Raw genomic sequence first — 24,732 nt, forward strand, 5'->3', positions numbered from 1 at the left:
AGGGCAGATCCAACTAGGCATATTAGTCGTTGGATTAGTAATCTAATGGTCATAAACCATCGTTAACGAAACAGGTTCGCTAACGAAATGCAGCTTCGTCTAATAATCCCGCTTCGTCTCAACCGCCCACGCTGCCCACGCCCACGACGCTCGCCCCTCCGCCAACCCCCTCCACCGTCGCTGCTCGGAGCCGCCCCCGCCCCTCTATCGGACGCTCCGCTCGGCCCCTCCGCCAACCCCCTCCACTTGCGCCACCTTCCCCCACCGTCTCCCTCTTGAATCCCCTCCTCCCCCTTCCTCCTCCTACCTCAAATCCCACCACCCGCCGCACCCGGACCCCGGTTCCCCGAACCCCAGCCCCTGCAGCTACCTCCTCCATGTCGACGTCGACGACGAGGCCCTGATCCAAACCCCCGGCGGCACAAACCCTAGCCCGGGGGGCGCGGTCGGCTCCTCGCTCACGCTGCCGCCCGTCGACCCGACATCGCACATCTCCTCGCAGTTCTACACCTTCACCGCCGCCTCGCACGCGCTCATGCTGCGCTGCAACCTCGCCGGCCGTCCCGCCATCGCCGACGAGGTCCGCGCCGCCACGTCCCCCTCCGTGCTCGCCTCGTGGCGGGCTGTCTGGAAGGACCGGAACGAGGACACCGCCTCCGGGCCCCGCGAAGCAGCGAGACACAAACATACCCCGGCTCGCACGCTCGCCGCCACGGCGCCACCGGCACCTCCCCCGCCCCGTCGCCCGCCGCCCGGCGGGCCAGACGCAGACGGCATGGATTGCCTGAGGCGGGCGAACCCGTTCCGCGCGTGCGCTGGGCTGCGGGTTCTGGGGTACGTCATGCTGGCGCTCGTCGCTGCCATCGTCGCCGCCTCCTACTACGCCGTCGTCGTCTACGCCTGGGGCCCTGTCATGCCCAAGATGCGATCCTATCCTCAATTTGGCACGAAGGCCTCGTCAGGGATAGAAGCGCATCTCGTCGTGTCGCAAGAATGGATATCGTTACAAGTACATGTACTGAAAAAAAAAAGATATATTTATAGAGAGTTGGCTTACACTCGCCACAAGCTACATCAGAGTCACAACAGTACAGTACATAAATATCATGAAGTAGAGGAGGGTCCGACTACAGATGAAGACAAACGAGAAAAGAAGAACGACGTCCATCCTTGCTATCCCAGGCTACCGGCCTGGAACGCACCCTAGATCGATGATGAAGAAGAAGAAGAAGCAACTCCAAATGAACAATCAACGCGCTCGCGTCAAGTAACCTTTACCTGTACCCGCAACTGGTGTTGGAGTTATCTGTGAGCCACAGGGGACTCAGCAATCTCATTCCAAAGGTATCAAGACTAGCAAAGCTTAATGGGTGAGGCATGGTTTAGTGGTGAGGTTGTAGCAACGGCTAAGCATATATTTGATGGCTAAACTTACGAGTACAATAAATAAGAGGGGGAAGATCTACGCATAACGGACGGGAACTACGATTGATCAAATGAATGATCCTGAACACCTACCTACGTCAGACATAACCCCACCGTGTCCTCGATCGGAGAAGGAACTCACGAAAGAGACAGCCACGGTTACACACTCAGATGGCATATTTTAGTTAAGTTAACTTCAAGTTATCTAGAACCAGTGTTGAACAAAGTTTCCACGTTGCCACATAACCGCGGGCACGGCTTTCCGAAAGATTTAACCCTACAGGGGTGCTCCAACTAGTCCATCACAAATTACCAAAAGCCGCATGGAAATCCTCAATCACGAAGCTCGCGATCTCGTCGGATTCCTTAGTGGAAAACCTCAACTCTGAGATTACTCAAAGCATCACCGGAATCTCGATGCACAAGATATCTCGTCAAAGGTAAAACTAATCCAGCAAGGCCGCCCGACGTGTCGACGAACCCGATAGGAGCCGCATATCTCGTTCTCGGGACACGACGGATGGAACTAGCTACGGGTGCCAAACCTCGAGTTACCTCGCGGTGGTCCCGCAGGCGGACCGTTTGGGACCAACACCATCAGCACTGGCCCCCCTGTTTATGTAAAATTACTCCTCGGGTAGCGCTAACTCCCTATGCGTTCAGTGTTAACAAAATTATTATGTTGGGCAAATGTAGAACCAATGTTGGGCCTTGCCAGACCAGCTTTAATCTAACACGACTTATCAAGGGGGTCCCCATAACAACCCTGATCGTGTTAGGAGCGCTTAATTATGAAACATAACATCGGTAGCTGAAACTAAGGGGGCAAAGGTGGAACAAAACACCAGGCTAGAAAGGCCGAGCCTTCCACCTTTTACCAAGTATATAGGTGCATTAAAATAAATAGCGTTTAACATGGTGATATGACAAGGAACCCATGTTTTCACATGGAAGCAACTGCACCTGCAACTAGCAATGCTAACACAGGGTTAAGCAAGCAGTAACATAGCCAATCAGAGGTTTGCTAAGTTGAACATGTTGAAGGTTTTCATGGCATTGTTGTGAGGCTGATATTTAACATATGGTAGGCAACGAGACATAATCGATAGAAGCGATAAAACTAGCATGGCAATGATAGTAATGGTATCTAGGGAAATGGTCATCTTGACTGAAATCCCGCTTGGAAGAAGAATGCCTCCGTGAAGCAGACGAACCGACGTAGTCGGACGGGTCCTCACATCCGACACGCTTGCGGAACTCTATCGAGACGAAGCAAACCGAAAACACAAATCAACGCACGGAATTCACCACACGATGCACAACACATATGATGCATGAGCAGCTGAATGCATGCAAGTCATGACATGACAATTCATGCATACAGACACTACACATTAAGTGAAGTTCAATATGCAACGAGTTGCATATTGACGAAACTCCACGTTTATTTATTTAGTTCTATCCCGATTAGATACACAGCAATATTAAATGTGTTTAAACATGGCAAGCGGTGAAGCGTAATTAATCTTCCTATGTAGGCATTTTAAATGAGGTCGGAAATGACATATAGCACCCCCGAGACGACCTCACATGTTAATTTACAATTCTTCCCAGATCTGAACTTACACATTTAATTAGTTGTTAAACAGCAAAACAAATAGGTTCACGTGATTCTACGTGTCATTTCAAGCAATTTACACATAGAGAACATCTCCAACGGAGCTACGGCTCAAAAAATACAAGCACCGCAAGATATGATGGCATGAATGCAATATGTGTGCAACGAAGGTCACGAGCACTTCAAAACATACAACCAGCAAGAGAAAATGAAACTACACGAGATTCTAAGAAAGTTCCATGTAGGACACGATCAAATCGGAGCTACGGTTCAACAACTACGAGCAAAACAAGAAATCACTAAAATCTGCCAAAATCAGCCACATAGCATTTTCTACACCATACAACTACGAGCTACTCAACTCAAATATAATCAACCAAGGCACGACACGAAAGAGGGCAAGAAGCACTGCAACACACAACTAACAACAACTAGCATGGCAGCAAGGAACACTAGGAAAAGAAGTCACAAAATGGCTTCCCACACACTATTTCAGACTTAGTGAAAATTACACTTTACGAAAGTGCAGTTTTCGATCTGAAGCCATATTGACAGCATAAAAACCAAAAGCTACAGGACTCCAAATGACATGAAAATTCACAGCATGCTAGAGAAACACAAGGTTTACAACTAACTCCATTGGACCAACCTTAAAAGAGCTACATATCAAAAGATACAAGCAAGACAAGACAGCAAAAAAAATATAACAAATTCCAGACTTAGAAATATTTCAGCTCCTCCAAATCAGCACTATTTCTAGCAACTTGAGAGCAAGCAAACCAGACCTAAACATGCATATCTATTGCAACCAAAAATACCAGGGGCTAGACAAAACATCCAAGATCAACTCTCTAGTTGACAACTCCTTCAAACGAAGCGCGGAATAAATCCTACAAATTAAACAAAAGGGCAACATGGCCAAATATCGCGCGAACTAATTTGCTCAAAAGCTAAAACTAATTGCACAGAAAAATCCAAATCCCATGAATTTTTCTACCCCGAAAATATATAAAATATGTGGGGTTGCAACACAAAATAATGCCACACGTAAATGCGAGATAATAACCCATACACGGAAAAATAAACTAGCGGCAATCCCTACATGCAAAAATACGAGTGACCGCTCTGAAATACATGGAAAATAGGTTTCTAAAAGATGGGCATTTTATCTATGGCATACGAGCAACCCGGTCTTGCGTGAAAAATAATTATGGGCACTATCCTATTGGAACAGCACGCTAATATATGCATTTGGCACAGCAAACCACGTCAAACAAATATGCAAGTTATTAATTTGGATTCTACGCGAAATTCTACACCAAATCCATATACTACACGCCTCGTTTCGACTTACGGAATAAAAGATACGGTCGATCTAATATACGTATATTTTTCTGGAATTAATTATAATTCCGAAAAAATCCCTAAAAAGAAAAATAACTATCGGGCCTAAACTATTTACTAATGGGCTACAGAGGCATGGACGCAGATTAGCTAAAACGCGCACGAGCGTCAAATAGAGGGATCAGGGGGAATCAGCTCACCTGAGGGCCACACGGGCCAGGTCGGTGGGGAGCTTGGGCCGCGGGACGTTGGGCCGAAGGGAGGAGCTGCTGGACCGGGCGCTGGCCAGGGTGCGCTGCTCCTGGCAGGCCGGGGCGCTGCGGCCCACGTGTCGGCGCTAGGGAGGCCCAGGCGGAGGAGGCCCAGGCGGGGCGGAGGGGCAGCCCGAGCGGGAACTGCTCGGCGTCCTCCTCGCCGGCACGCGCCCCTGGCGGCGCAGCAACATGCACCAACGGCGGGGTAGAGGAGGCCAGATCCCAGCGGTGGGGGCAAGGGGATGCCGGATCCCGGCGGCCTAGGGGCGGATCCGGACCTCGGGGATCCGTTCCCGGCGAGAGGGACGGCGGAGCACGGGATCTTGGAGGCCATGGCGCGGAGGTGGCCGGTGCTGCAGTCAGAGGCGGCGCGGCTGCGGTGCAGGTCGGGGCAGGGAGGAGCGAACGACGCGAGGGGCTGCGGCGGCTCGCCGACGAGCTGCAGCCGGCGGCTGGCGCTCGGGAGAGAGGCTCGGGACCGCTGCAGCGCACGGGAGGTGTTCGCTCGGGCAGAGAGCTCATGGGTAGGAGGAGGGAGGCGCCTTGGGCCGTTGGATTCGAGATCCGACGGTCCAGATCGGGTGAGCTAGGCTGGATCAGATCTGGGGAAGAGAGATGGTTGCTAGGGTTTCGGGAATTGCACGCTTTTCGAGGCAGGGTTAGGGGAGACCTAAAATGGAAGGAAGGTGTGTTTAAATAAGAAAGGGGGGCTAGGTTAACCGGAATTTCGTTCCGGATCCAACCGTGCGGTCGGATTCGGACGATTCCGAACGTGGGAACGGTTACGAGGCCGTGTAGAGTGGATATCCGAAGACGAGAGGGAGAACGGGCGGCGCGACAACGAATTTTAAAACACCGACACACATCCGACGAATAACCGAAGACGGTGCCGCTACGGTCGACCGTTCGGGTACCAGACGGAGTCCGATCGCGACGAAATTTGACAGGCGGCCTAGCTATAACTAATCTTGACCGCATGCCAAGTTTCATCCCGATCAGAGAAAGTTTTGCGCACACTTTTAAAACAGGGTTTTTACGATGCCACATGCGCGTGCGTGTGTGGTCGGGCTCAGAACGAACAACGACGAGAACCGGGAACTAACAATGGCTGCAAGCTTGAAAACTAGCGGCAACGGAGACGCCGATGCAATGCAGATGATGCGAATGATGCGATGATGATGCGACAAATAAAAATAGACACACGACGAAAACGGAAAGAAAAGGGGAATCTTCTGGAACGTCGGCATCGGGCTGTCACAAGTCTCCTACACTACAAGAGGATCTCGCCCCGAGATCCAAGAATGAAAGGGGGAAGAGGATGAGAAAGAACAAGAGGTAAAAACTTAGTCGCTTCTTTGACAAACGAGTGAAACCAACGATCCTTGAAAAATGCAAAGAGATGAGGAATGATATGAGAAAGAAGCAAGAATTCACGGAAAATTTCGGAGCACTTCGGTAGGAAAATGGGACAAAAAACTCGATAAGATGGAAGAAATAGACAAGATTCATAACAAACAACTAAATAAAACAAGGGAACACCATGATCTTGGTAGAACAACATAATAGACCCAAAAGAGCAATATCACAATGCCTCCGGAACAATAGAATAGGAACTAGCTCATACGGAAGAAGAAAATGAAGAGAGAATGACAACTACTAACTCAAATGAACTTTGCAAGCATCCTTGCAAGAAGAATTGAACGGAGTTGTTGGAAAAACAAACAACAAAAGAACAAGAAAGTAGTGGGTTATGGAAACCTTTTCAAACTAATGAAGTGACAACCAGCCACTAACAGAAACAAGGATTGATTGGGAGAAAGAAGATATGAACTATTTCTTACACCAAGAGGAAACATTGAGAACTTGGATTAATGACAAGTACCATGATAGCAACAATCCATGGAAAAGCTTTAGGTGAAATCCAAACCAAGATAGCTCAATGAAGAAATCATGGGTTGCAAATATCTCATGATCATAGGATTGGTGGGTTTAATTACCTCATTCTTGAAAGGAAATCTCTTCGAGGCTCCTACACTAACAAGAATGCTATAATACCACCTCAAAAGATAAAGGAAGAACAATTGCACATATAAATGCAAGAGAAAGGATACTTGAGGTACTCCAACAGGAATCTTGAAGAACACTTGAGAATGAATTGAAACCTTGATGAACCACCATGAAGGACCTCCGTATACAAAAGAATGATGCAAAGATATCAAGGTAGAAATGAATAAGATTAAAGGCCTTGCAATGATTTAGATGAAGCTTCACAAAGAGATACTGATAGACTTGGAACTTCGGAAAAGAAAGATAAGCACTTGAGAAAAGAATTGATATCATGAGCCACCCCGGAAGAAGAATTCAGATTACTATGAACAAGAATAAGAATTATGTTATGCTTATCCTTCATCAAGTTAAATTGATGACAAGCAACAAATTTAGCATACCACTTATTCTTCTTGAAATGATCTTGAAGAGACAGAGAGATAAGCACCACTTGAAGCATAATTGAAGGAAGCACCGGTAAGAATTCACAATTGAATGGGAAAACCAAGAATTATTGGAGATACATGAGAATGAAGAGATCATGATCCACCTGAAGGAAAACTTGAACGAAGCACCGGAAAATCGAGAGACGAACGAAGAGACCACAATTAAGAAGAATTGAGGATGAAGCTGAAAGCTGAGAACGAAGAATCTTCTAAAATCATGGCCTTCGGAGGATCGAGAATGAAAACAACTCAGAAATGCACCGGATAGCACGAAAGGGATTACTCATGATTGGAACAATTAAGATGATGGCACCAAGCTGAAATGCTGAATCTCCAAGAGAATGAACCAAGATTTGAGAGAAACAACCCTTCTGTCTTCAAAGCTGAAATGATGAGGAGAACACCACCAAGAATAACTGCGACACTACGGAATAATGAAGAATGAAAGGTTGAGCCAAATATGAGAATTAATTCGAATAGATCTTGGAGAAAGAATATGACTAATGAAATTCATACTTACGTCATAGTTGAAAATAATTAAAGATCTCCGGAAAAGATTACAAGGCTAAAAGATCCTGGGAAAAACCTGTGGGTTATGGGCCCACTCAAAGAAACAACCGTTGAAAAGATTGCTCAAAATGATAGATACTGCACCGGTATAAAGAAAACTTGATGAGGTTGAAAACCTCGAAATAACTGAAGGATTGAAAACCAGAACTTCTGAAATATCTTTAACACTCCAAATAGAAAGAGAGAGGAATTAATAAACAAGATAGGCTGAAAGAATTTCCAACGTCGGAAAGAATTACAAGGATGAATAGGATATAGTGAACACGGATAGCTTGTACTGAATTCACCGGAAAAGATGACAAGAATGAATAAATATGACACGAATCTCTTGAGAATCTTCACAATGAATCACCAGGTAAGAGAGAAAAGAACACACAACGGAAAGCACCATGAAAAGAAAAGTCTTGGATGGAAATCCAATCACTGAAGAAAAGGGTGGGAGGGCGGGGAAAAACAAAGACGACTTGGAACAGATGAGATGAACTCCGGCATAAAAGAGAGAATGATCTTGCAAAATTAGATAAGATTGAATTCAGTTGAAGAGAAGCACACCGGTTGAATGGAATTGATACGATGACTCCAGTTGAAAGGAATTGATAAGACAATTGATAGAGCAAAAGAATTAATACTCTCATAAAAATATGAGAACGCCTCTTAGAAAAGATCTGAAATCACCACTTGACATCGAAGCAACACAAATTTGTTGGAAGATCGTCCTATAAGTAACTACTTGAATACCCACCTATGAATTCCTGAAATATCTGGTCATGCAATCTGGTACACGGATACAAGGAGTAATATCACACAACTCCTATACTAACCCGTCACCTGTATCACATCCGTCAACACACAACCAGAATCTCGGACCTTCATCTACAACAGACCCTCGTGATCACAACGATACAAAGTATGGCAGTACTCCCGAACAATCTGCACTAGTACTGGGGACATCGGGGTTATCTCGCCACTACCAGTATTGAAGCAATTACAGACATCCTTCGTTTTGAGATACTAAGAAATCTGAATGATAACGACGTGCTCAAGAATCCCCTAGAGCTCAACTCCCCTGAAACTCAAAGCAGATAGGAGGCACCAAGACAGAACTCCGTCACATCGGCGTCATATAGATTCCAAAAATGTCCGCGTGAACCTAATTTTTTTAAGTGAGAACAGGAGTAGAATTAAATTATTACGTCAAGATTCCTCACAAGAGCATAGAAGAGGAGAAAAAAGAATCCTACTCTCCGATATATAACTAGACTCAAAGCAGTTTTTCACTAGACTCGACTTGACCAAGTTCGATCAATCAAGGGGGCTCCTAGGTCGGTACTGCTCTGATACCAACTTGTCACGCCCAAGATACGACCCTATCCTCAATTTGGCATGAAGGCCTCGTCAGGGATAGAAGCGCATATCGTCGTGTCGCAAGAATGGATATCGTTACAAGTACATGTACTGAAAAGAAGAGATATATTTATAGAGAGTTGGATTACACTCGCCAGAAGCTACATCAGAGTCACAACAGTACAGTACATAAACATCATGAAGAAGAGCAGGGTACGACTACGGATGAAGACAAACGAGAAAAGAAGAATGACGTCCATCCTTGCTATCCGAGGCTGCCGGCCTGGAACCCAACCTAGATCGATGAAGAAGAAGAAGAAGAAGAAGCAACTCCAAATGAACAATCAACGCGCTCGCGTCAAGTAACCTTTACATGTACCTGCAACAGGTGTTGGAGTAATCTGTGAGCCACAGGGGACTCAGCAATCTCATTTCCAAAGGTATCAAGACTAGCAAAGCTTAATGGGTGAGGCATGGTTTAGTGGTGAGGTTGCAGCAGCGGCTAAGCATATATTTGATGGCTAAACTTACGAGTACAAGAAATAAGAGGGGGAAGATCTACGCATAATGGACGGGAACTACGGTTGATCAAATGAATGATCCTGAACACCTACCTACGTCAGACATAACCCCACCGTGTCCTCGATCGGAGAAGGAACTCACGAAAGAGACAGTTACGGTTACGCACACAGTTGGCATATTTTAGTTAAGTTAACTTCAAGTTATCTAGAACCAGTGTTAAACAAAGTTTCCACGTTGCAACATAATCGCGGGCACGACTTTCCGTAAGATTTAACCCTACAGGGGTGCTCCAACTAGTCCATCACAAATTACCACAAGCCGCATAGAAATCCTCAATCACGAAGCTCGCGATCTCGTCGGATTCCTTAGTGGAAAACCTCAACTCTGAGATTACTCAAAGCATCACCGGAATCTCGATGCACAAGATATCTCATCAAAGGTAAAACTAATCCAGCAAGGCCGCCCGACGTGTCGACGAACCCGATAGGAGCCGCATATCTCGTTCTCAGGACACGACGAATGGAACTAGCTACGGGTGCCAAACCTCGAGTTACCTCGCGGTGGCCCCGCAGGCAAACCGTTTGGGACCAACACCATCAGCACTGCCCCCCTGTTTATGTAAAATTACTCCTCGGGTAGCACTAACTCCCTATGCATTTCAGTGTTAACAAAATTATTATGTTGGGCAAATGTAGAACCAATGTTGGACCTTGCCAGACCAGCTTTAATCTAAAACGAATTATCAAGGGGGTCCCCATAACAACCCCGATCGTGTTAGGAGCGCTCAATTATGGAACATAACACCGGTAGCCGAAACTAAGGGGGCAAAGGTGGAACAAAACACGAGGCTAGAAAGGCCGAGCCTTCCACCTTTTACCAAGTATATAGGTGCATTAAATTAAATAGCATTTAACATGGTGATATGACAAGGAACCCATGTTTTCACATGGAAGCAACTGCACCTACAACTAGCAACTCTAACACAGGGTTAAGCAAGCAGTAACATAGCCAATCAGAGGTTTGCTAGGTTGAACATGTTGAAGGTTTTCATGGCATTGTTGAGAGGCTGATATTTAACATGTGGTAGGCAACGAGACATAATCGATAGAAGCGATAAAACTAGCATGGCAATGATAGTAATGGTATCTGGGGAAATGATCATCTTGCCTAAGATCCCGCTTGGAAGGAGAATGCCTCCGTGAAGCAGACGAACCGACGTAGTCGAACAGGTCCTCACATCCGACACGCTTGTGGAACTCTATCGAAACGAAGCAAACCGGATACACAAATCAACACACGGAATTCACCACACGATGCACAACACATATGATACATGAGCAGCTGAATACATGCAAGTCACGACATGACAATTCACGCATACACACACTACACATTAAGTGAAGTTATATATGCAACGAGTTGCATACTGACGAAACTCCACGTTTATTTATTTAGTTCTATCCCGATTAGATACACGACAATATTAAATGTGGTTAAACATGGCAAGAGGTGAAGCGTAATTAATCTTCCTATCTAGGCATTTTAAATGAGGTCGGAAATGACATATAGCACCCCCGAGACGACCTCACATGTTAATTTACAATTCTACCCAGATCTGAACTAACACATTTAGTTAGTTGTTAACCATCAAAACAAATGGGTTCACGTGATTCTACGCGTCATTTCAAGAAATTTACACATAGAGAACATCTCCAACGGAGCTACGGCTCAAAAGATACAAGCACCGCAAGATATGATGGCATGAATGCAATATGTGTGCAACGACGGTCACGAGCACTTCAAAACATACAACCAGCAAGAGAAAATGAAACTACACGAGATTCTAAGCAAGTTCCATGTAGGACACGATCAAATCGGATCTACGGTTCAACAACTACGAGCAAAACAAGAAATCACTACAATCTGCCAAATTCAGCCACATAGCATTTTCTACACCATACAACTACGAGCTACTCAACTCAAATATAATCAACCAAGGCACGACACGAAAGAGGGCAAGAAGCACTACAACAGACAACTAGCAACAACTAGCATGGCAGCAAGGAACACTAGGAAAAGAAGTCACAAAATGGCTTCCCACACACTATTTCAGACTTAGTGAAAATTACACTTCACGAAAGTGCATTTTTCTATCTAAAGCCATATTGACAGCAGCAAAACCAAAATCTACAAGACTCCAAATGGCATGAAAATTCACAGCATGCTAGAGAAACAAGAGGTTTACAACTAACTCCATTGGACCAACCTCAAAAGAGCTACAGATCAAAAGATACAAGGAAGACAAGACAACAAAAAAAATATAACAGATTCCAGACTTAGAAATATTTCAGCTCCTCCAAATCAGCACTATTTCTAGCAACTTGAGAGCAAGAAAACCTCACCTAAACATGCATATCTATTGCAACCAAAAATACCAGGGGCTAGACAAAACATCCAAGATCAACTCTCTAGTTGACAACTCCTTCAAACGAAGCGCGGAATAAATCCTATGAATTAAACAAAAGGGCAACATGGCCAAATATCGCGCGAACTAATTTGCTCAAAAGCTAAAACTAATTGCACAGAAAAATCCCGAAAACATATAAAATATGTGGGGTTGCAACATAAAAATAATGCCACACGTAAATGCGAGATAATAACACATACACGGAAAAATAAACTAGCGGCAATCCCTACACGTAAAAATACGAGTGACCGCTTTAAAATACATGGAAAATAGGTTCCTAAAACATGGGCATTTTATCTATGGCATACGAGCAACCCGGTCTTGCGCGAAAAATAATTACGGGCACTATCCTATTCGAACAGCACGCTAATCTATGCATTTGGCACGACAAACCACGTCAAACAAATACGCAAGTTATAAATTCGGATTCTGCGCGAAATTCTACACAAAATCCATATACTACACGCCTCGTTCCGACTTACGGAATAAAAGATACGGTCGATCTAATATACGTATATTTTTCTGGAATTAATTATAATTCCGAAAAAATCCCTAAAAAGAAAAATAACTATCGGGCCTAAACTATTTACTAATGGGCTACAGAGGCATGGACGCAGATTAGCTAAAACGTGCACGAGCGTCAAATAGAGGGATCAGGGGGAATCAGCTCACCTGAGGGCCACACGGGCCAGGTCGGTGGGGAGCTTGGGCCGCGGGACGTTGGGCCGAAGGGAGGAGCTGCTGGACCGGGCGCTGGCCAGGGTGCGCTGCTCCTGGCAGGCCGGGGCGCTGCGGCCCACGTGCCGGCGCTGGGGAGGCCCAGGCGGAGGAGGCCCAGGCGGGGCAGAGGGGCAGCCCGAGCGGGAACTGCTCGGCGTCCTCCTCGCGGACACGCGCCCCTGGCGGCGCAGCAACATGCACCAATGGCGGGGTAGAGGAGGCCAGATCCCGGCGGTGGGGGCAAGGGGAGGCCGGATCCCGGCGGCCTAGGGGCGGATCCGGACCTCGGGGATCCGTTCCCGGCGAGTGGGACTGCAGAGCACGGGATCTTGGAGGCCATGGAGCGGAGGTGGCCGGTGCTGCAGTCAGAGGTGGCGCGGGTGTGGTGCAGGTCGGGGCAGGGAGGAGCGAACGACGCGAGGGGCTGCGGCGGCTTGCCGGCGAGCTGCAGCCGGCGGCTAGCGCTCGGGAGAGAGGCTCGGGACCGCTGCAGCGCACGGGAGGTGCTCGCTCGGGCACAGAGCTCAGGGGCAGGAGGAGGGAGGCGCCCTAGGCCGTTGGATCCGAGATCCGACGGTCCAGATCGGGTGAGCTAGGCTGGATCAGATCTGGGGAAGAGAGATGGTTGCTAGGGTTTCGGGAATTGTACGCTTTTCGAGGCAGGGTTAGGGGAGACCTAAAATGGAAGGGAAGGTGTGTTTAAATAAGAAAGGGGGGCTAGGTTAACCGGAATTTCGTTCCGGATCCAACCGTGCGGTCGGATTCGGACGATTCCGAACGCGTGAACGGTTACGAGGCCGTGTAGAGTGGATATCCGGAGACGAGAGGCTGAACGGGCAGCGCGGCAACGAATTTTAAAACACCGACAAACGTCCAACGAATAACCGAAGACGGTGCCGCTACGGTCGACCGTTCGGGTACCAGACGGACTCCGATCGCGACGAAATTCGACAGGCGGCCTAGCTATAACTAATCATGACCGCATGCCAAGTTTCATCCCGATTAGAGAAAGTTTTACGCACACTTTTAAAACAGGGTTTTGATTATGCCGCAGGCGCGTGCGTGTGTGGTCGGGCTCAGAACGAACAACGACGAGAACCGGGAACGATCAACGGCTGCAAGCTTGAAAACTGGCGGCAACGGAGACGCTGATGCAATGCAGATGATGCGAATGGTGCGATGATGATGCGACAAATAAAAATAGACACACGACGAAAATGGAAAGAAAAGGGGAATCTTCTGGAATGTCGACATCGGGCTGTCACAGGCCCACTGCTCCTACGCGGTGGCAGCAGAGGCTCCGTAGCCGCCGCCTCTCTCGTCCTCGCCGCCTTCCACCTCCTTGTAAGCGCTGCCACCCCGTCTCTCTCTTACCATCTAATTTCAGTAGGTATGCCTCGAGGAATTAGTCGTGTGGTGCTAGGTAGTAGGCTCTGTTTTTTTCTTGATCTCGAATTTTTTTATGTCAAATCGAGCGTTCCCGCGTCGTAACCGATTTGTGCTTACAATTTTCGTGGGCTTGTTATTTGTGCTTATGAACTGCGGATTACAGGTGTGCAGTTAGACAGTACAATTCTCGTTCAGTTTCCATGACCAAGCACATCAACATTGCAAAATATATATATAAAATAGCAACTGTCAGGATCGCTCCCTTTTCCCTAAAAACACATCAATATTGAGCATACATAAAACCACATGGTAACTACTCATGAATTTGTATATCTTTTGGCCGAAAAGTCAAATCACACCGTGCAATCTCCTTGAAGGTGAGATGGGCCACCTCTATATATGACAATCTCGTGCCGTTGAAGATACGTCGGTTTCTCTCCTTCCAGGCGTTCCACATTATGTAAACGAGGATCCCACTGTGACCTCTCCTTTGAGGCCTGTCTATATCCTTGAGACCAACATTGCAATTTTGAACTGCAAGGAAGCTTAGTCATTTTCAAGAGGAGCTAATTGTGCAATATGAATCTTAATTCAGGTTAAGAATAATTGATGTCTTCCAGATTAACACATGATAGATGCGTATGCTCCAGCATCATATATTTATTGAACTAATTATATCTCAAGAAATACTGTATATCCTTTGAAATTACCTTTTGAGGGCCCTTTCTTATTCTTGACTTTGAGCATTGAGAACATCATCAGATGCTATGGTTATACTCTTGTTTAACTAATTTTTCATGCTTCAAGCCGTAGCATATAAATTGAACCATATTTGATGATAATTCCTAGACGTGATATTTTGAGCCGCTATCTTGTTATTCACCAAACTATATTTATTAGATTTTAGATTTTCGTTCTAAAACATTGAGTATGACAAAGGATGTGTTGGTTTCTTCCAATTAGAGTGAATTATTCACCATATGGATGAAGCGCCTTACATTATTTGCTATCATGGACTTCTCTTTTTTTTAAATGAGAAAATCAGACCATGATTATGTGTGTTTCTGTTTTGTTTAAATTTCTTTAGGGTTCTTCTTTCTTCTGCAGCTTATAATGATGCTATGGTGCTACTTTATGGTTGTTTTTACGAATCCTGGAGCTGTACGAGGAAACTGGAGACATGCTGCTGAAGAGGATGGTATGTATCCGAACAAAAGTAGCACCATATCAGATAATGTTGCTACAGACTGTGCGAATCGTCCATCCACTTCAGAGGAGCAAGGACATGCGCCTAGATATTGCTCTCGTTGTCAAAATGGAAAACCTCCACGTTGCCATCACTGTTCTGTCTGTAAGCCAGCCTTCTTCATGGTGTCAATTAATTTATAATATGCCACTGTTTCAAACCAACCTTCATACTTCAGGAAAAATGATTTTTGTCATCAAATATATATTGGTTGGTTATGATGCGAATGATCTTGCAAGTGCCGGATTATGGTCAGTGAACTGGATTGAATGTGGCTTTAGTATCAATGTTACTTTCAATGAATAATGGTCAGTTTACGGTTGCTGAATTGTATTGCGCCGAACTTAATTTATAATCTGCTATGGAAAAATAGTCGTGTAAGGTGGATTATCATTAATTTAAACAAAAGGTAAAATAGAGAAAAGCTCGAAAGGTAAGGTGGATTATCATTAATCCACTCCAATGCCAAAAGCAGCCCACGAAAGGGTGATCTGTAAAGTTGCTACAGAAATGCATGGTGAAAAGCACAAGAAAGTTCTTGCATAGTTTGTGTGCAACTTGTGTGGTTTTCTTTTATAGTTACCGATAAATGCATGAAAGTCATCTATCCCTTCTATTAAATTCTTATTGTGACTTGTGTATTTGACTATGTAGGTGACAGATGCGTACTGAAAATGGATCATCACTGTGTTTGGGTAGTAAATTGTGTCGGAGCAAGGAATTACAAGTACTTTCTCCTTTTCCTGGTAGGATTGGAACACTCATTGGGAAATTAATCTCAGATAGTGTATAATGGTTTTCTGAGAACGCATTTTTATATAACTTCAGCAAGATTTTAAGTTGTTATTCTGTTAGGATTGGGTGTAGTGAAAATATTTTGTATTAGTAAGCTATTAGTTTCTTATACCTGTTTTGGACTTGTATGAAAACCATGCTAAAGTGATTTCACAGACATGATCATCACTGTGTTTGGGTAGTAAATTGTGTCGGAGCAAGGAATTACAAGTACTTTCTCCTTTTCCTCGTAGGATTGGAACACTCATTGGGAAATTAATCTTGGATAGTGTATAATGGTTTTCTGAGAACGCATTTTTATATAACTTCAGCAAGAATTTAAGTTGCTGTTCTGTTAGGATTGGGTGTAGTGAAAATATTTTGTATTAGTAAGCTATTAGTTTCTTATACCTGTTCTGGACTTGTATGAAAACCATGCTAGAGTAATTTCACAGACATGTATTTTTGTTTGTATCAATGCCTGAATGAAAAAGATTTATGCTCCTTTTTGGCTTTCCATTTGAATCTTGTTATCTATCTCGTGGAGTATTAACCCATCATAAGCAATTTAGTATGGTAATACATTATAGAACACCATTAGCTTCGTATGCAGTTCGATTTTTTCATAAAGATAAGTACTGAAACCACAAGTTTGTTTATTAGGATGAAGTCTTATATCTAATTTACTACTTTTTGTATGATGCATCATGCATGGATGATGTGCTCAGGTATTTGGAGATCATCAAGATCATATGATTATATGCAGGGGACTGAGCGAAGAGAGGATTAGTGATCCATACCTGCATATACATGCAACGACATTCAAAGATGGTATGTATAATCATATGGTCTATTTATTTGATCATGTATAAAAGATAGCAAAATCTCATAAAACATTAAGAGCAGAAAGCATATATTAGATCATGTCTTGATATACTATTCAAGAGAGGAAGCAATTAAACCTGTAGAAACCGTGAATGAAAAATATCATATTCCTAACTTATGTATACCGTGTATCACTTAATCATATGTTTGATTGATTTAGCCGCATTGTCACCTAGTTAATGGCAAGTGGTTCATGGAAACTCCTTAATAGTGAGTCAAAGAAACCTCGCCGTATGGGCACCAGATTGGCCTTGTTGTTGCCCTCTGATACACGTCTGTTTCACTCAAAGCCGGGCCTAAGAGTGCGTCAATGGTCGTTGCCTACCTCACGCCGAGCTTGCTTTGTAATTGACTAGGCATAGGTCATTGTGATCAGGTAGACACCGCGGCCACCATGGCTTAACGCGGGAAGGGGGATAAATAGGGCCTAGAATGGGAACAACTATGTAGGTGGTATAGCCGACTATTTAAAACATTGTCTGTGACATCGAGTGAGGGCAGCTGTTTTGAAGTAGGCTAAAATGTGACTTGCAATAAGTTAGAGAACAACACAATAAGAAAGCTAACTGATAATTACCCCAGCCCCAACTCTTACCTACCAAATAAGGTAGAAATCCTTAAAATGTTTATACGATTCATGAAAAAAGCAATCAATAAATAAAAAATGAGTGATCTAAATGATAGAAAACAAAATGAATGCCAGTTATTAGAAAATTAGGGCATATAAAATATAACTCTGATGACAAAGGCCACAATAAAATCTAAATAACACATATGACCAACACCTCCAGAGAATAACTGCACACAAATGGAGCTTTATTATATCTCATGAGCCCAAACATGTGGACTTTGACACCCTTGTCTCCTGGTATCATATCATGCATGAAGTAGGTTAGGCAGATAAAGGTTAGAGGTAACAATACAATTTTGAGCCAGCAAATAGAGTAATCCGAATTTCTATAAGGACCTGATGACTTGTTGCACATCAAAAAATTAGAAACTTGAGAAATAGAAATGGGTTACTATACTTGGAGAGATATCTCGGTCTATCATGGTTCTTTGTATGGCAAGCGATAGCAAGATCCTGCAATAAGAAAATGGAGAAATAAACATAGGTTAGAGATGATAAATTTAGGTCTATTAGTGGGCATAAGGATGAGCTTACCAAATAAGTACAAAATAGATATACCAAATAAGTACAAAATAGATATAATAAGTGCAGGATAATATAACATGAGAAGACTGAGCTAAAAGTAGTTTAATAATTTTCAAAAGAAGAAACCAGTAAGCCACAAAATAATTAAGAAAGGCAACACAATCTCTCTTAGTTCCTAGACTAATTTCAGCACTCCATTGATCTACAGTTTCTCCCTGCTGCTTGAGTGCGGGCTGCTGCTTTACATGAATGAAGCCAAATATCGAAGCTCATCTCTTGTGTGATTTTTCTTTTCCTGAAATGCATCCATTATTTCACAACTTTAATTCACTACCATCATTTTTCTCTCAACAGTGCTCACCAAAGCCCTTTTCTCGTTTGCAAGTCGGCTAGCTCCTGTTATCATATTTGTGGATGAGGTGAGTTTTCATTTATCAAACATACTGAAGTAGGTGTTTTATATTTAGGACGGCATCCTTATCATTTTGACAGGTCATGCGTAATCTCCTGACTCATGCAATTTTGGTTTGCTAATGGCAGGTTGACAGCTTACTTGGTGCAAGGGGTGGTGCAATGGAACATGAAGCAACGAGAAGGATGCGCAATGAATTTATGGCAGCTTGGGATGGTCTAAGGTCCAAATATAGTCAAAGGATCCTTATTCTTGGTGCAACAAATCGTCCGTTCAATCTAGATGACGCTGTAATACGACGTTTGCCTAGGAGGTAAAATCTGCATAGATGTGCTTGTGTTGTGGCTGGGAAAGTATTGTTTTGGCTCGAGTGACTTAAATGTGATGATATGTCAAGATGACCCACAGGATATACGTCGACCTTCCAGATGCGCAGAATAGGATGAAAATTCTCAAGATTTTACTTGCCAAAGAAAACCTAGAATCTGAATTTGGATTCGACGAAATAGCCAATTCAACAGAAGGTTACTCTGGGAGTGATTTGAAGGTATCATGCTCAAGTCATCCACAGATGTTATATTCTTCTTCCTTGCGTGCCAGATTATCTGTTGTCCACCTATTTCACCTATTTGTAACTTGCTTGGCACATTTTCTGCAGAACCTATGTGTAGCTGCAGCGTACAGGCCAGTTCATGAACTGCTAGAAGAAGAAAAGAAGGTGGAATTTCCTTGCTTCCAGTATTACTTGTTGCATTCCAAGTTTATTCACCGTGGATCTTTCTCGTCATGTCTTTGATCACCTGGTTATCACTTTCTCTTAGGGGTCTGCGGGCAGTACGAAAATTTATTTAAGGTCCTTAAAGCTGGATGACTTTGTCCAAGCGAAAGCCAAGGTAATTAGAAACAAACCGTCTGTTGACTGCGCCCTTAAAGTTGGATGACTTTATGTTTCATGTTTTATTGTTTTCTCTCCCACCGTGCAGGTGAGCCCGTCCGTTGCTTTCGACGCCACGAGCATGAACGAGCTAAGAAAATGGAACGAACAGTACGGCAAAGGCAGCATCAGGAGCAAGTCGTCGTTCGGGTTCGGCACCTAACATGATGCCGGTAATTATTTTGCCACTGTATCACTTGTAGTACCAAATGTGCCCTGATTTAGCCATAGGGAGTCAGATCAGCGATGGCGCTATTCCTTTTCAGCTTCGATGCCGGCCCTTTTGCCTGTAGCGGCCACTCTGCTCCTTCCTCCGGTTTTGGTACTCACCTAGAGCCTCTTCGAGTGGTGCTATGGTGGCCCTATATCGATAGGCAGACGCCTGACGAACACCGAAGTTTCCTGAGGCACAGCAACTGGGTCGCCCATTTCTAATGTTGTACTGTTGCCGTGTCCCAGCGGAGGCCTCACCAAACTACACATAGGTACATGAATTTTGTACCAAGAACAGCCGACAGTGTACCGTCTCTGAAATAAATCACATGTTCATGATTTGATTTGATGATGGTCTTCTGCGCAGTTAGCTGTTATTGAAGAGTAAGCGAGATGCTTTATATTTTTGTATGAGTTGCCAGATTTGTTTTTATGTCTCGTGTTCCACACCTCAATCAATCACTTGTGTTGTTGTAGCCGTTTCGCGGTCGTTTAACAGCCTAGGTGTATTGTTTCGTCTCGGTTGTACGCCGGGTAAGAGCTGGTGCTTGCTACGTTTGTCTTGTCCCTTCGTGGTTCCAGTCTTTTTTTTGAGGAAGTGGTTCCCGTCTTTAACCGGCAAGAGCAGCTCGTGTCATTCACTATTTCAAAATGTTCGTCGGCATACGCCAACTTAATTCGGCACGTCTTAGTAGCAACTTAATAATGGAGTTGATAAATAAACTGAGATTGCACTAAGACAAACAAACACTTCTGTAGAAAAAACACTATTTTGCCTTGTACATGAAACATTGCCTGTTGCCTGAAATATAACAACCCATAAATGTTATGCTTACTTTAAGCTTGCCTGAAAAGAACATAACATTTCTGTATGCTAGCTATTGTACCTTATTCTTCATTGCTAGCAACTTCTGAGAGTTCGAGGGCAAATCATGTCGCAGAATCCCCTGAAATATTCAAAACAGACAACTCAACATTGGGCACCAAAAATATCCAACTCAAAGAAATACACGTGCATCATGCATGTTTTGTAAATATTGAACCAGAACGCTAGCTTCTGCAGGTGTGTTAGAAACCCCAAACCAACCTATTTTGCGCCATATTTTTTTTCCTGATTTCAGTTCAGTTCTTCAGTTTAGTCAAACTTGTTTTTGTACAGTACCATGTTTGGTTATCATGATAAATCTACCTTATTTGGTTCAAAAATAATAATTAGTGACTTGCACAGATGGCATCAAACTTATTATCATTTAGAGAACACTAATTGTCATTTTACCGAAGTATTCAAATGCCCCCTGCATAGTGTTCATTTTACTCCAGTTTAGCGCATAGAACCTTTCCTTATGATTGTTATTTTCTCAGAATCGCTAGAGTAGAAGGTACAGTAATTACTTGATTATATAAGATGATGTTGTGGTATATTTTCCAGAAGAATAGATTACTCTAAGTGCATTATCACATAACTTTTCATCTACGAGAAGTGTGTTCTGGTAGAAGTTGGTGTGGAAGTTTTTGATGTATGTATTTTTTATTTTTAACAATGCCATAGCAAGTAAATATCTTTCTTTCTGATGAACATATACCATCCATTTTGAGACCAATCTTGCACCCTTGCCTATTCCAGTCTCACCATTTTTCCTATTGTGTTACTGCAAGACACAGGATTACAGTTTTGGAAATAATACCTGCATTTTGTTTATACCGAGGATTATATGAGCTTAGCTAGTATGCTATTAGGGCTTCAGAAACAGGAAATCCTGACATGCGATGGAGTGATCTAAAGGACCGTACAAATGGAATGAGGGATGTGATGATCATTATTATTGTTAAGTGGTTAGTTTTGCTTCACGTTGCATATTATTTTGACTATGTTGCTTCAGTCGGAAACAGCTCTGGTCTCATTTCCATCATCAAACGTCTCCTAAGGAAGAACCCCACTTGGAGAAGGATAACTGTTAACGAAGTTGTCGATAATGATGTCCATGTAGAAATGGACAAGCTAGACATTATCAAAGAAGTAAGTTATTATATTACAGTTCATCACTCCTGCATACAATTCAAATTTTCACCTGATATTTGTGACTACGTTGTTGTCTGTGATGATCTCAAGAAAGTATATCATGGAAAGGATGGTAACCCTAATAAGTATGTTGTTCGAGGTCTATCACTTTCTTTACTGTATGGAGAGTGTTTGGGTATTCTTGGTCCTAATGGAGCTGGCAAGAGCTCTTTTTTAGCATGGTTCGTCACCCTTAATTGACTTGATATATCCTAACTGTGTTACAATGTACATGTGGAAGACATCAAGTCATTTCTGTCCAAACTTTCATTTTTTGAACACATTAATTCTAATTTTATTATCTTGTCCATGTTGATTCTTTCATTTGCAATATTCTTTATTATTCATCTGTACCGCGGTTCAGTTTAACCATCTTTCTTCATGATTAAATTACTAACTCCTTTTCAAAGTTCTGAGTTGCGTACTATCATTGGTTAGTTGTGGTGTCTTAATCCTATTGTGACATTCATCCTTCTTGCTGATGTGTGACAGATGATTGGGTTTTCAAAGCCAACATGAGGGAATGCTTTTGTACAGGATTTCAGCATACATACTGACATGGAAAACATATACAACAACATGGGGGTTTGCCCGCAGAATCAATAGGATATGCACTTCTTTATTTCAAAATAATTTCTTAGTAATTTTTGTCAAGTTCATGATAAATTCCTTCTGATTCTCACATTACGTTGTCTCTATTTTGGGATGCAGTATGCTATGGGAGATGCTGACTGCAGAGAACATCTCCAGTTTTATGGTCGACTGAAGATTCTGAGTGGCTCTGCTTTGGACCTTGTAAGTTATAATAGTTCACTAATTACATAGTGCATTAGCATAATCTCTAAGGTGAATCCAATATATGTTCTAGATGAAAAAGCGGTGTATGCTCTTTTGAGACTTAAATTTCTCTACTTACCTTAGATTTACCATGTAAGATATGTAAAAATACCTTTTTGTTCTGTGGAGTTACAAAGAAACCTGAAAAAGATTTACTGAAATGAAAATGATTTCTGATTTGACATCTGATGGCAATGATTTCTAGGCCATCTAAGAATCCTTAGGAAATGTAAATTTACTTCTTGGTAGTGCTGCTGACAAGCAAGTCCGGAAGTACAACGGTGGCATGAAGAGGCGTCTTAGCATCGCCATCTTGCTGATTGGAGATGCAGAAGTATAGCTTTTCACGTCATCTTTATTTTCTTCAGTCACCAGGTGATCCATGCTCATATTTTTATAAATGCGTCTGAGGCAGTGTACATGGACGAGCCCAGTACTAGACTAGATCCAGCTTCAAGGAAGAGTCTAGACGATCTATGGACTGCTGTGACGCAAGCAAAGCAAGATAGAGGAATCATTCTTACTAACGTGCAACTAAGAAACATTTGATAGAGATAGTTTGTAGCATTACATTGAGTACTTAACATTTGATAGACATTCCTAATTCTGAATGGAGTGAAACTAAGAAACTTTGGTCTAAAAGTTGAAACTACTTTTTTTGTTCCACCTCCTTTGGAGTATGGTTTCACATTTGTACATTGGATTATTTGGGCTGTGTTGACAATGACCTTATTTTCGTTGACATCCAGGATAACAGAAAGAATTTTTCTGTATTTCACCATTCCAATCTTTTGTACAACATGTGGATTATAAATAATCTTGGTAATAAGTATCAAGTATCAACCACCTGTCTTATTTTCACTTCAATGTTATTGGGATTTGACTTCGGTAATACACATTACCGGCAACTTGAACTATCACGGCTTTATTTTATTGCGGAACGACCATTCTTTGGCTTGCGAGCCGGTCATCGCCTTCATGGCTGGAGGCAAGAGCAACATATTTTGGTACCAAGCACAAGAGCTGGTGCTTTTTTCACAATGGGAAGGCCACCAAAATAACGACACAGAGGGTGAACGCCTTTGAAGCGAAGGAAGGTCGCCACCATCCAGATTACTGAGCAAGAGTGCCCAATTCAAGTGTTCCTGTGTTGCATAGTCCAGTGGTGAGAGATCATTCCATTTGCATACCAGTGCTGATTGATTCTCATTCTTTTTTCTTGTCCCATGTACTATTCTTTTTATATAATTGTTAATAAAAAGTGGTGCAAACACTATTTGAATGATGCAATATTACTAAATTCTTGTTTAATTGTTGGTATATTCAGTTCATTTATATTGTTACCAAAGCTAATATGAAAATGGGGTGCTATGATACATCCTTGAACAGAGATATGAAGAAGTTAGGGGCTTGGTTTTAAGCAAAAGCAAAAAATGGCTGAAGTAGTATCATGCTATAGTGTGCAATAGTGTACAACCTTCAAAAGACTCTAGGATGAAGATATTCGGTCACCGAACTTGAAAATTATCATAAGAAATGTGCAATGAACCTATATCACCTGCCTTAGATGATCCTGCTACCACTCTTGGAATTAAGCTTTTATTTTTTGCCGTGTCTTGAAGAAACTTAACAAATACTTCCCGTTGGCCATTGCAACATTTTTCCGTATAGCGAATTTGGCACCTTAGAGTGATATTTACCTTGAGTACTAATTCAACTGTATGCGTGATCAAAAATATTTGAGTAGCGTGAGTACATATTTTCCCACTATTATTTTTGGTTACTCATGAGCTCATGGTTTTCTCATCGTGTAGAATAGGAGAGCAAATGTCTCATAACAACTATGTTTTCTCTATCTGAGAAAAAATGCGGACTTAGAGATTTTTTTCCTGTCGACATTTGTGATTTATATGTGTTACATGAACTATGAAAAGCTACATCTAATTAATGACCCATTACATCATTGGAAAGATTTCTATCTTGTAGTTTTTATATGGTGTCTTGAGGTTTCCTAAATTTCCGTTATGTTTCTAAAAAATTTCCTGCACCTGCAAATATAATTTATAACATT

At 43.0% G+C, this 24,732-nt stretch overlaps 2 protein-coding genes and 1 pseudogene across 2 annotated transcripts; all 3 read left to right on the plus strand.

Annotated features, from left to right (window-relative positions):
* The first annotated feature begins 760 nt into the window (after window positions 1-760).
* LOC123405286 (probable protein S-acyltransferase 12) lies at window positions 761-16,167 on the plus strand. Its single transcript, XM_045099032.1, has 4 exons — window positions 761-905; window positions 14,024-14,100; window positions 15,253-15,496; window positions 16,046-16,167. Exons 1-4 carry the CDS (start codon window positions 776-778, stop codon window positions 16,165-16,167), a joined length of 573 nt encoding a protein of 190 aa, XP_044954967.1. The 5' UTR covers window positions 761-775.
* A 2,848-nt stretch (window positions 16,168-19,015) lies between these two features.
* On the plus strand, window positions 19,016-19,715 carry LOC123405287 (katanin p60 ATPase-containing subunit A1-like). Its single transcript, XM_045099034.1, has 3 exons — window positions 19,016-19,336; window positions 19,440-19,511; window positions 19,602-19,715. Exons 1-3 carry the CDS (start codon window positions 19,016-19,018, stop codon window positions 19,713-19,715), a joined length of 507 nt encoding a protein of 168 aa, XP_044954969.1.
* Window positions 19,716-21,755: 2,040 nt separating this feature from the next.
* LOC123405288 lies at window positions 21,756-23,303 on the plus strand (annotated as a pseudogene).
* The last annotated feature ends 1,429 nt before the right edge of the window (window positions 23,304-24,732 follow it).

Source organism: Hordeum vulgare, chromosome 6H (assembly GCF_904849725.1).
Source record: "Hordeum vulgare subsp. vulgare chromosome 6H, MorexV3_pseudomolecules_assembly, whole genome shotgun sequence".
Classification (NCBI taxonomy): Eukaryota; Viridiplantae; Streptophyta; class Magnoliopsida; order Poales; family Poaceae; genus Hordeum; species Hordeum vulgare.